At 36.9% G+C, this 13,716-nt stretch overlaps 1 protein-coding gene and 1 long non-coding RNA gene across 2 annotated transcripts in view; both read right to left on the bottom strand.

Annotated features, from left to right (window-relative positions):
- Nucleotides 1-13,716, bottom strand: part of LOC103520965 — a 16,612-nt gene that overhangs the window by 2,042 nt on the left and 854 nt on the right. The window contains exon 2 of the mRNA XM_026831866.1: nucleotides 3,220-3,382. Within this exon, the coding sequence (XP_026687667.1) occupies nucleotides 3,220-3,382 (163 nt within the window). The remainder of the gene's footprint in view (nucleotides 1-3,219; nucleotides 3,383-13,716) is intronic.
- LOC113472213 lies at nucleotides 1,684-2,308 on the bottom strand. The gene is made up of 2 exons (XR_003394629.1): nucleotides 2,079-2,308; nucleotides 1,684-1,979 (listed from the first exon to the last, which is right to left on the bottom strand). It is a non-coding gene; the product is annotated as an uncharacterized LOC113472213 (long non-coding RNA).

Below are 13,716 nucleotides of genomic sequence, written 5' to 3'. Positions count from 1 at the left end.
TAAAAAGGTTATACCGTCCCTGTGGTGGGCCCTGTTGTTTTTAAAAAAAAAAAAAAAAAAAAAAAAAAAAAACTTGTCGTTCGGATAAATATCGTGTCGTGCGTAGTGGGAACACTGTCATTGAAATTACATTTCCTACAGGTCATTCGAAAAAAATCGGATGAAACCCACGACAAGTGGGAACGGAACGGGGTCTTGAGGTTTTTAGTGCTGACGGGGGTTTTACCCTCCATTCGGCGACAAGTTATCCGCCTCCTCACCTTAATCTTACCCACCCTGAGTGGAGCCTCCCAATGGATCAATGTAAGAAGATAATAAGGAAATGTAAGACAATAGGAGAACGCACTATGCACGAAACAAACTAGCTACTGGCGAAGCAAAATCTCACTCAAATCCAGTTTCACAAATGGATTTTTTTAGGTTTGATAGAGGGAACTGTAACAACGGGAGGTTTTATCGTCCCGAAACCGAAGAGAAGAACGAAAGTTTGATAGAGGGGACTGTAACAACGAAGGTTTTATCGTCCCGAAACCGAAGAGAAGAACGAAAGTTTGATAGAGGGAACTGTAACAACGGGAGGTTTTATCGTCCCGAAATAGAAGAGAAGAACGAAAGTTTGATAGAGGGGACTGTAACAACGGAGGTTTTATCGTCCCGAAATCGAAGAGAAGAACGAAAGTTTGATAGAGGGAACTGTAACAACGGAGGTTTTATCGTCCCGAAACCGAAGAGAAGAACGAAAGTTTGATAGAGGGTGTAGTCTTCGAGGATGCTAAGAGGTTAGAGAATACTTTATCATGAGATTTTAAACCTCAGGCTAAGTTCAAAGTAAACATTTTTTTTTCTTTCTTTTAAGTGACAGGGTGGGTTCTCCTAGAAGATCTCTGCCACTCAACCATATTCCTGTGTTCCAGCATATCAGTGCGGGATTGCGTGGATTGCACTTTGGTGGTGGCCGCCTCTCAGTTTCGCATGAGAGATTGCACCTCCATGGACGTGTTACTGTACTGTCCCACTCAGCCGTGTATCGAGTCTTCGAGCCAGATAGGGTTTGGCTGTTACCAGTTGTTCTACGATAGCATAGAAGGTGAGTTGCGATCTAGAGTGAAATTTCAAAAGCATAAATAGGCATGTATAAAATAATAATAATACTTAGTGCTTATTTATACTGCTCGCATTGGACTGAAAAGTCCCTTTACTCCAGCAGTAGGCTGTTTTATTTTGTTAGCATAAATAACCGTACAAAATTTCCGATTCACCGATTCTAATATTATTTTAGAACCAAGGGGCCCAACTAGAGAAAAGTAGTTTTTTTAGATTGCCAGGTGATTAGGTCGTCTACGCTAGCTGACCTAATCTTCACCAAGATTTACCTGTCTTGTACTCTTATCATACCTAGGTTAGATAGTCCCAACTTTTGTATTTTAAGCCATAAACATACTCAATTTTTCGACTTTTATATTCAAATTCATGCGAGCTATGGGTTATTTTGTTAGCTTAGCTTACCCAAAAATACCAAGGTACTAACTACTTCATTAAACCAGACGTATTTGCTTCACAAAAAGTTCATTTTGCTTTTGCCGTGCCTTCTATTTTATTTAACGTCTACCGCCGAGTCAATTTATTGTAAATAGAAATTTAAATAGTCATTTAAGAGTATAAATAAATGTAAATAACATTCAATTATTTATATAGAATAATATAATATATTGTATGTGTTGTATTTACATATTGAACATTTTTCCAGCAGTATTATCATTATCACATTTAATGCACGTCTACCCTGACGCTCCAAGCGGTCAAGTATAGAACTTCGCCCCCCACTAAAGCCCTGGTACTAGAAGCCTTTGCAACATGGTATTGAAAAACTTGGGGGTAGGACTAAATAATTGACCGTTCCTTGAACGTACTGTTAGCCTGTTAGCTATCGTACCGGCTATAATCCCCAAAACACGTTGAATGCACCATGTCATTGGGACCTGGTGATTACTGCCGTTCCTTGAACGTACTGTTAGCCTGTTAGCTATCGTACCGGCTATAATCCCCAAAACACGTTGAATGCACCATGTCATTGGGACCTGCTGATTACTGAAGTCAATCGCCCCCACTCAGTTTGGTTCAGGTTACTTTGAGGAAGCGCGAAACTTGTCATCGAATGGAGCTCTAAGGGTTAAGTGGTCGAGAACACCTCCGGCCTGAGGTTACCTTCCATTTATAGGGAATGACACAAAAGATCTAACCAAGTCGCAGTGACCAAGGGCGTTTATTATAGCCGATGGCCCTACTCCCTACTTATACCAATACCAATACTTTTTTTGGGGCAATTGGACCATAAAACGTCCACATCCGTCAAAAAACGAAGGTCGAAAAATTTGTTGATCACAATACTTTCCTCGTCATTTTATAAAATAATGTTTATTTACCTAGGTACCTAGGTAAATAAACATCATCATCATCTAGGTACTTCGCCTTTTCCCATGTTGGCGTTTTTAGTTGGTCCACCTATCTACACCATTGGTGTTTTTTCGTCAGGATGAACCAACTGCTTGGTTTTGGCGAGTTTATTTTTACGGAGTGCGGCTGCGGATGCCCTAAAAACCCACAGGCCATTCACAACATCAGCTATTCTTGCGGTTCCAATCCTGTGTATTTCACGTATTTGTGTGTGAATAATCAAATTTTATGTTGATACTCGCGAGTTTTTGTGTGGATGAAGACGCCAAACCACATTATGCCAAGAGTTTGCTCCCTATGACCTAACGTCCTGACCTAATGACCTTCTAAGCGCCCAAATCACGAGCGATGACCGCAAGTCTGACAAAATAGAACTTGGAATAAAAATGTATAAGGGGAAAACTTCTAAATAGGTAATGTAACTTTATAGTTCTCAATACCAATTGAATACCTAGGTAAGAGGTAGAGGTAGGTAGGTACCTAATACATGAAATAATAGAGGCTCTGTGCTTGCACTATGTAAAAAGCCATAGTAGTCAGCCTAGTTAGCTTGGTTAATAGCGCGTTTGCCTTATAAGTGCTTGATCGCGGGTTCGATTACCGCCCGGGGTGGATTTTATCCTAAACGGATAATGATCGCCCTCGGAACGGCTGGCATTCTCCTATTCTGTCTTCCTTCTCTCTTCGATTTCGGGACGATAGAACCTTAGCAGTTACAGTTCCCTCTGTCAAAGTTCTTTACCTACTTGTTCCTCTCAAACTCACCTATGTCGACTCATGGATCTATGTTTGGTGTTGTACTGGGAGGAGGGAGGGGGAGGAAGGTCGGATTCAAGTCTCCAGTGGGGGCGATGAAGGGGAGGTCCCGGGGGCAAGAGGCGACAGTCCAGATCTCGGAATTCCGGGCACATGTAGATGTCGCGGTTGTCTGAAATCAGGAGGAGAGAAAGAAATGATTATTCTCATTCAGTAAAATGGTTATTTAAATTTAGCAAACTCTCTCCGTGGGCTTGCATGCCAGACTAGGCTTGCCCCTTTTACACGCCGCGCCGCAGTCGAGTAGAGTCGCCTGAAAAAACAAACCTATGAAAATGATAGAGAGCTTATGTATGAAAATGATATCATGTCAATGATAGGTTTGGCTACTAAAAGTCGCGCAACTAGGTACGCTTCCAATGTGCGACGGACCGAAGTCGTTGTCACCTACTTAGGATAACATTGAAACTGAAGAATCTCCTTACCCCTTTATAGTCTAACTTTCGTCCCCACAGCATCCGAGATAAATAACCAAAACACTTTTAACACTTTCATTCTCACCAATCTCTAACTCATTTCATTATCTGTGGTAAGCTGGTAAGTATCCATTATGTACCACTTTTCCTTTCTATGGTTAATCATTTAATTGATTTAATTCAATAATCACAATATTCAAATAACGACAGCCTACCTCAGATTCGATGGTTAAGTACCAGGTAATTGAGGTTAATCGATTTATAATGCTTTAATTGAATGTAAATCAATCAATCAGAGGTACAATTACTATTGAATTGAATACCATCAAGGTAGTTTACTCGAATCTCGTTTTTATTCAAAACCAAATCCTCTGTTTCAAGTACCTAATGGTTTTCTGAAACCACAGGAATCTGAGATCTGATCCTGAGGGAAATTATGCATTACCTATGGTGTAAATTAAGCTAAATGCTGTAATTGAACTGTAATGGGGTAAATTGGACACTCTGACAACATAGGTAGAACAGACTGAGTGTTTGAGTTTTCACCACAATTGACTAACTATTCACCTATTGCTAAATTGAATTTATTCGCAAGCAATACATTGAGCGCGGTAACTCTCCGCCCCGTAAAGTCAAGAAAGTTTGACTGCTAGAGGGCCAGTAATGGGGTATATTGGACACTCTGACAACATAGGTAGGACAGACTGAGTGTTTGAATTTTCACCACAATTGACTATTCACCTGTTGCTAAATTGAATTTATTCGCAAGCAATACAATTATGTAGCGCGGTAACTTTCCACCCCGTAAAGTCAAGAAAGTTTGACTGCTAGATCTATTGAAATAATGAACGCTATATCACAGCTCAAAATATCACCAGAATGATGTTTGGTGTTGTACTGGGAGGAGGGAGGGGGAGGAAGGTCGGATTCAAGTCTCCAGTGGGGGCGATGAAGGGGAGGTCCCGGGGGCAAGAGGTGACAGTCCAGATCTCGGAATTCCGGGCACATGTAGATGTCGCGGTTGTCTGAAATCAGGAGGAGAGAAAAAAATGATTATTCTCATTCAGTAAATCATAGCTCAAAATATCACCAGAATGATCAGTGCTCAATGCTATCTCAGAACACAGGACAATACTGTCTAAGTGTCCATCCCATGGTCCATTGGCAGAGGACAAAGCCAAGTCTGTGGTCAACTATTGATTCCATTGTCTTCACTTCACACTGTACAGTTTCCCACCTAGACACTTCAATGGGAACTTCAATACTTCTTTCATTCTGTAGTTTGGTGTTGTACTGGGAGGAGGGAGGGGGAGGAAGGTCGGATTCAAGTCTCCAGTGGGGGCGATGAAGGGGAGGTCCCGGGGGCAACAGGCGACAGTCCAGATCTCGGAATTCCGGGCACATGTAGATGTCGCGGTTGTCTGAAATCAGGAGGAGAGAAAGAAATGATTATTCTCATTCAGTAAAATGGTTATTTAAATTTAGCAAACTCTCTCCGTGGGCTTGCATGCCAGACTAGGCTTGCCCCTTTTACACGCCGCGCCGCAGTCGAGTAGAGTCGCCTGAAAAAACAAACCTATGAAAATGATAGAGAGCTTATGTATGAAAATGATATCATTTTCATACATAGGTTTGGCTACTAAAAGTCGCGCAACTAGGTACGCTTCCAATGTGCGACGGACCGAAGTCATTGTCACCTACTTAGGATAACACTGAAACTGAAGAATCTCCTTGCCCCTTTAATCTAACTTTCGTCCCCACAGCATCCGAGATAATTAACCAAAACACTTTTAACACTTTCATTCTCACCAATCTCTAACTCATTTCATTATCTGTGGTAAGTATCCATTATGTCTAGGTACGCTTCCAATGTGCGACGGACCGAAGTCATTGTCACCTACTTAGGATAACACTGAAACTGAAGAATCTCCTTGCCCCTTTAGAGTCTAACTTTCGTCCCCACAGCATCCGAGATAAATAACCAAAACACTTTTAACACTTTCATTCTCACCTTTCCCCATCCGTGGCACAAGCTTCCCCACACGTGGCACAAGCTCTGCTTATACGGATGGGTATACCATTTATAAAAAAAATGTATGTTCTGAGTTTTTTATCGATCAAAAATAAATGGAAACTTGTTAATAATTAATAATAATAATACCAATCTCTAACTCATTTCATTATCTGTGGTAAGTATCCATTATGTACCACTTTTCCTTTCTATGGTTAATCGTTTAATTGATTTAATTCAATAATCACAATATTCAAATAACGACAGCCTACCTCAGATTCGATGGTTAAGTACCAGGTAATTGAGGTTAATCGATTTATAATGCTTTAATTGAATGTAAATCAATCAATCAGAGGTACAATTACTATTGAATTGAATACCATCAAGGTAGTTTACTCGAATCTCGTTTTTATTCAAAACCAAATCCTCTGTTTCAAGTACCTAATGGTTATCTGAAACCACAGGAATCTGAGATGTGATCTTGAGGGAAATTATGCATTACCTATGGTGTAAATTAAGCTTAATGGTGTAATTGAACTGTAATGGGGTATATTGGACACTCTGACAACATAGGTAGGACAGACTGAGTGTTTGAATTTTCACCACAATTGACTATTCACCTATTGCTAAATTGAATTTATTCGCAAGCAATACAATTAAGGAGCGCGGTAACTCTCCGCCCCGTAAAGTCAAGAAAGTTTGACAGCTAGATCTATTAAAATAATGAACGCTATGTCATGTCTACCTGACAGACGGACCTGATTAGCCGTACCTGATCAGGTCTACCTGATAGTGAGTGGCTGGCCTAATATAAGCCCATAATATTTCAGCATTATCAGCATGATATTAGATCGATACAACAGCTATTATATTGATTTCACATCATTACTATTATTTAAGACCATATTGTTATCATGTAATGAAGCGTCATGGAGGGACATTGTTTGAGAATATTTGGGTGCGCGCGACTAACAGATAGCAAATAGCATGCATAGTTACATTAAAATATTGTTTCAACCTTATTCCAAGTTTCCAAGGTACCTGGATAAAACACCTTTAGAACATACCTAAAACCCCCAAAAAAAAAAAAATTCCTGGATACGGCCCTGATGTGGTACACTATGGAAATATTGACCCCCGCTGATTATTATTGCAATGATTATTATATAGGTAATGATTTTATTGATTCACTTATTGGGTATTGATTATTATTGTTTTGTAAGAACAGAAATATGTAGGCTTGTGGATGAGCAACGGTAATCCCACAGTAATCCTACATGATAATAAGCTTTATGGGTGTGATTATTGATTGATTATGATAATAATTACGAGAAATACAATGATATATTATTTATCTACCTCACTCCTTGTTATCTGATACCTACTGATTCATACTGAGAAGAAACGGTTATAATTTCTAATCCCAGTGGGATAATTTTCTGGAAAAAAAATGTGCACCTGCACCTACTAAGCCCGATCGTAAGTTCGCTCCAGGCGAGAATCGAGCCCGCGATCTAGCGCTTACAAGGCAAACTCGCTACCCTTTAAATGAACTAGGCTGGCTTAGGACCCTTACAACTGACCAAATGGGTTCGCCTTCTACAGTGTCGAAGTACGGGGGGGTTTGATTTTTTGTGCTTCATTTGATTGTCTTCAAAAACAACTTTTCTTTACTATGTCCATAATACTCAGAATCTCTCTTGAATATAATTATTTGTAGTTGATTTGAACCCAGCTATCGGTACTCTCTATCTAACATTGGTACAAAACGTAGAAGAAAAAGAAAAATTCCGTTGGTCCTCATTTTTCCTGCTCTATGACTTCGAAACATCACACAAGTAAGCGCAACTGATCTATTCTGCGTACCTATTTTGTTTACCTACATCTAGGTGGTCTATTAGTATAGGTATGTTTACATTGTCAATAACCAGCATCGATCGTAAATTATTATTGCCATCCGTGTATGTTTCGTGTAGGCACTATAAGTGTAAATGACCCTAGACTTGAACTTCAGGTTGGAAGCTGGATTTTCCACAGATGTCTCCTTGCGGGGATAGTAAGCTTATCACCAGCCCAGATGTCCCAACAATGTATGTTTCGTGTAGGCACTATAAGTGTAAATGACCCTAGACTTGAACTTCAGGTTGGAAGCTGGATTTTCCGCAGATGTCTCCTTGGCGGGGATAGTAAGCTTGTCACCAACCCAGATGTCCCAACAGTCTCATCCACAATTAGCGATGTATTTGCCAAGCTTGTTCCAGTTGTGCGAATAGTCGAGTTTCAGGTGCCCTTGTGTATTGAAGGAGTAGCGGTTGCGATGCTGAAGCTGCATCAAATCCTCGTAGGTCAGCGTGGACGATTCGCTTTTGACGTCGGTTGTGCTCGAGTAGTAATCTTCGCTGCTCACATCTCGCGACAGGGTCTTCGGATTCCTGGAATAAAAAATACGTGTGAAAGGATGAATTTAAGGCAAAGTCACTAACGCTGAGATCGTCTCAGAGACATAGGTCGTAGGTCTGCGGTCTGTCGGGCGGTTTGCGATTCGCTTTTGACGTCGGTTGTGCTCGAGTAGTAATCTTCGCTGCTCACATCTCGCGACAGGGCCTTCGGATTCCTGGCTGGCCTCCACAATCTGCAATCCTATTTCAATGGCCTTTTTAAAAGTTTGAACTTTCAACTCTAAAGTTTTACATTTCTAATTTTTTTTACTTTTTTTATGGCTTTCTTTTAAGAGGCAGGGTTCTCCTTGAAGAGCCCTTACCTTTATATGTATATAAAAATAATGATTTTCGCATTAAAAAAAATCGCTGCCAAATTTTCCATGTACCTACCTAGACGTAGCTGTACGACGCGACGTAGGTATACACATACATAATACATAATTCTGAGTAGGTACATAGTACTCAGACGTCCGTATGGGATGCCTAATAATGAGAATTTCACGGTGTAATTAGGCATAATAACGTCTAGGTGATTACATTCAGATGAATCACATAACAATCCTTATCCAATACATCCTTTAATAAACAGAGGATGTTGAAGAATTGAGCTTAGTTTACATATACATATCTACATAGGTAAGTTACTCGTAAGAGAGGATGTTGAAAAATTGAGCTTAGTTTACATACATATATCTACATAGGTAGGTAAGTTACTCGTAAATTGGAGGAAGTAATTACATTATATCTGCATAGGTAAGTTGGAGCTTCCTATCCTAGGAACCAGCCATAGCAACTTACCAAATTACCAGAGTATTGTTCCAATCTTCATCTTTCCAATCATTTTATTTAGTATATTTACTGTTATTTCTCATTTTCGTTCATTTTTTTTAGGCGGGCCTTCGCGGGCCGCAAAAATGAGCTCGCGGGTTGGACAAGCCTGGTCTAGGTTATTACATTCAGATGAATCACATAACAATCCTTATACAATACATCCTTTTCTATAATAAACAGAGGATGTTGAAAAATTGAGCTTAGTTTACATACATATATCTACATAGGTAGGTAAGTTACTCGTAAATTGGAGGAAGTAATTACATGATATCTGCATAGGGCAGCATAGGTAAGTTGGAGCTTCCTATCCTAGGAAACAGCCATAGCAACTTACCAAATTACCAGAGTATTGTTCCAATCTTCATCTTTCCAATCCAATACAATACAATCCAATACAATACAATCTTCTCAAACAAATTTATAATGTACCTAATACGTATTAGATCAGCGTTTATCAAACTTTTTTGTTCTGCGGAGCACCAAATGGCAGATGACTAGTGTACTATATGTCACCTGTGGAAACCCTCCGGAGATATTCAGTGGGAATCGAACTTGCGACCCAAGTGGGAATCGAACTTGCGACCTTATAGACAGAAGCGCTACCCTCCATCAAGCTAACTAGGTTGGCATTCTTTGTTGGATCCTCATTAATGGAGGAGTTGCAATTGGGAAAATATTATTAATAAAAGCTGTGGAAACCCTCCGGAGATATTCAGTGGGAATCGAACTTGCGACCCAAGTGGGAATCGAACTTGCGACCTTATAGACAGAAGCGCTACAAATCTGGTTCTGATGCTATCAGTCTGGAGGTTCGATGCTCCGGACCGGTTAGGTTTCTATATTTCGGCTAGTCCGGTCAATGGTCACCTGGTCACGCTAAGGACCATTACGTCACGCCTGTCATGTATCGTGTTGCCAAATCAGACGCGGATGCCTGGACTCATATAAAATGGGGTTATTGGGTGACGTAGATTTTTCATACATAGGAGAGAGTCTTTGCAACCAAAATTGGCGTTCCTTTAATTGAACCCTTTAACGTTATTTGACGAAAACTCGTTACTGCACATGAGCAATATTTATTTATAATATGTACTTGGTAATTTTATTTTCGTTTCAACTACCTACTTGATTTAAATTTTGAAGAGGGTATCTACGTTTTTCTTCAATATAAAAAGTCTAACAAAGCCAATATGAACCTGGCAAATTTACCAATAATGAAGTCCAGAATGTTTTGTATAGCCAGTGCTAAATATACTGATGGTATCATGTACCTACATTTACCATAGGTACCTATAACTACTCTGTTAGTTGTTCCTCTGTTTACAATGTCTCTGCTGTTTAAGAACCAATTCGATACACTTTCCTCCCAGCCAGGTTGTTATACCAATAAACCAAACTATCTCACCTAGCTAACCCTAACTATCTATGAGTAGGTAGTATGTATATCCACCCATCAATATTTTTCATATCGATAATTTTTTACTTTTTTTCGATGATATCGGGAATCGAAGTAATTTGCATTTGCATCCCACTAATTCCGTCATGTGAAGTTCATGATGTAGAATGAACGAAAGGTAGTTCATTATTTATTCACAGTTCAAAATATTATTAGCATTATGGACTGTTGAGACACATACTAATGTACTTACAAACGTCAAACAAAAGTTCCAAGTTATGCTTAGAGAGTCCACAATCGACTCTATGTAAAGATAATAAAATCCAAGTACCTAACAATATCGGTATTATCGGTACTTCACATACCTACTTGTTTACTTGAAACTAAATCGGGTCTGAAGTACCTATAATAAATATTATCCACATAGGTAAGTAGGTATTCTAAGTAAACCTCGTTTATCGGTAGCCTGTTGGGAATTTGGGTTCGATTCAACCCCGGATAGTTCGGCTTTGTTATGAATCTAAATCTTCTTCCTCTTTTTCTCTCCTTTTTCTTCTTCTCCTTCTTCGCCTTCTCCTCTTCTTTCTTTTTCTTCCTCCACTATCGTATTTTCTCCCTCAACCGGTTACCGGATCAGTCGGTCCCTAGTTTTCCCCGTCTCCTCCACAGATATCGGTTCCAACATTCGTCGCACGAAGAGTTTCGAACCTCTGACCTTCACACTACCAGATCACGACAGATAACTCCGACCAGACGCAATGCGAGGCAAACTATCAAAGGTTCCTATTTCCAACAAGACAGCAATTTCACGGCTGAAAGCACACTCTTGCCAGTTATTATCACGCAATGCGAGGCAAACTATCAAAGGTTCCTATTTCCAACAAGACAGCAATTTCACGGCTGAAAGCACACTCCTTCCCAGTTATTATCAATCATGGTGGATTAAATAATATTAACAATATGATAATTGTATTCAATTAACACAACTAGAGATAGAGACCATTTCAATGTAAATTAATTATACAGGGTGTGTTTAATATCAAAAGGGGGAAAAATTAAAAATAATAATAATAACCTGATATAAGGGACGGTTAGGACAGTGGTAACACACTTGCTGGCAGAAAGTACCCCGATGCCCACCGTCGCGCGTCGCGTCGATAAAAAATCGCACACGTAGGTATTTCATATATGAAATATGTATGTATTACATATTTTAACAAGATACCTATGTGTCTCTACTCTTCACTACACTACAGTATGGGCATACAGAGAGACATGCCTTCGAAATAATATCGGTACACGGCGATGAAACACTCTGGAAATAATAATAATAATAATAATAATAATAATAATAATAATAATAATAATAATAATAATAATAATAATAATAATAATAATAATAATAATAATAATAATAATAATAATAATAATAATAATAATAATAATAATAATAATAATAATAATAATAATAATAATAATAATAATAATAATAATAATAATAATAATAATAATAATAATAATAATAATAATAATAATAATAATAATAATAATAATAATAATAATAATAATAATAATAATAATAATAATAATAATAATAATAATAATAATAATAATAATAATAATAATAATAATAATAATAATAATAATAATAATAATAATAATAATATAATAATAATAATAATAATAATAATAAATCCATCCAAGAGCAGAAGAATGATTTACTTAAAGGTGTGAAGAAGGGAAAATATCCATCCGCCCTGTATGATAATCCACATGTGGACAAGAAATTATCTACTGGATACCTGACAAATGGCTTTCTAATGCCTGAAACAGAAGGGTTCATTCATGCTATACAGGATCAAGTAATGAAAACAAGGAATTACATCAAGTACATTATGAAGCAAGATGTTGAAAATGAAATGTGTCGTTTATGCAACCAGATTACGGAAAGCATACAACACTTGACGTCTGGGTGTAAAGTTCTTGCGCCTAAAGAATATTTGAACCGCCATAATCTTGTTGCCAATATCATACATCAAGAACTTGCAAAGAACACCACAAGTAGCAATAGGACATGTGTGCCCTATTACAAGTACAAACCCACTACGGTATTGGAAAATGGTGAATTCAAGCTATTATGGGATATGTCGGTTCACACTGAACATAACCTGTTGAGTAACCGACCAGATATTTTATTCATCAACAAAAAGGAAAAGAAAGCCGCAATAATTGATGTCAAAATCCCCATGGACGATAATATACACATAGCATACACAGAAAAACTGATGAAGTATGATGATTTGAAAAGACAGATGAAGAATATGTACCAGCTTGATGAAGTCACTGTTCTTCCAATCATCATCACTACCAATGGACTCGTGCACAAGTACACCAAAATCAATATAGAAAAGTTGAACATCAAAAATCCTTCAGCTATCAACTATCATCAAGAAAGCACAGATGTCAGTCATTTTATCTACCACGTCCATCGTTAGGAAAGTCCTGAATGAATGAGAGAAATTCAGATATTCATATGTTGAAAGTTATTTCCCATATGTAATATTATGTACCTTAATAAAGTGATTACGCACGATTGTCCACGCAATAATACATGAAATAGATAGATGAATAATAAGGTATAATAATAAGTAATAATAATGAATAATAGAGTAATAATAATATATAATAATAATAATAATATAATAGATAATAGTAATAATAATAATAATAATAATATTAATAAAATAAGTAATAGATGAATAATAATAATAATAATAATAATAATAATAATAGTAATAATAATAAGTAATAGATAATAAATTATAAGAATAATAATAATAATAAGATAATAATAGATCAATAATGAATAATATTAATAAATGATCTAATAATAGAGGTAATAAAAGTAATATTAATAATAGATTGAATGAGATGAACTGACAATGAATAATAATAAGTAACGTAGATGAATAGGATGAATAGATAATAATAATATAGATAATAATAATAGATTTAATAATAATAATAATAATAATTAATAATAATATAATAATAAATAGATAATAATAGATAATAATAATTAATAATAATATAATCATATAATAATGAATAGGATAAAATAATAGTTAGTTAAACATTTAATAAAATATTCTGATAAAGATTAATAAGAATTAAATAAGAATATAATAGTAAATTATAACATGAAATATATAATTATAATTAATAAAAACCTAACATATATAAAATAAAAATCAAGTAATTATGTTGGTAAATTGAGAAATAAAGTTAAAATTTAATAAATATTGAATAAATTGAGGTTAGAATAATATAAGATGAAAAAAAAATTTAAGA

Source organism: Diaphorina citri, unplaced genomic scaffold (assembly GCF_000475195.1).
Source record: "Diaphorina citri unplaced genomic scaffold, Diaci psyllid genome assembly version 1.1 scaffold4331, whole genome shotgun sequence".
Classification (NCBI taxonomy): Eukaryota; Metazoa; Arthropoda; class Insecta; order Hemiptera; family Psyllidae; genus Diaphorina; species Diaphorina citri.
This window is presented reverse-complemented; position numbering and strand designations above follow the sequence as displayed.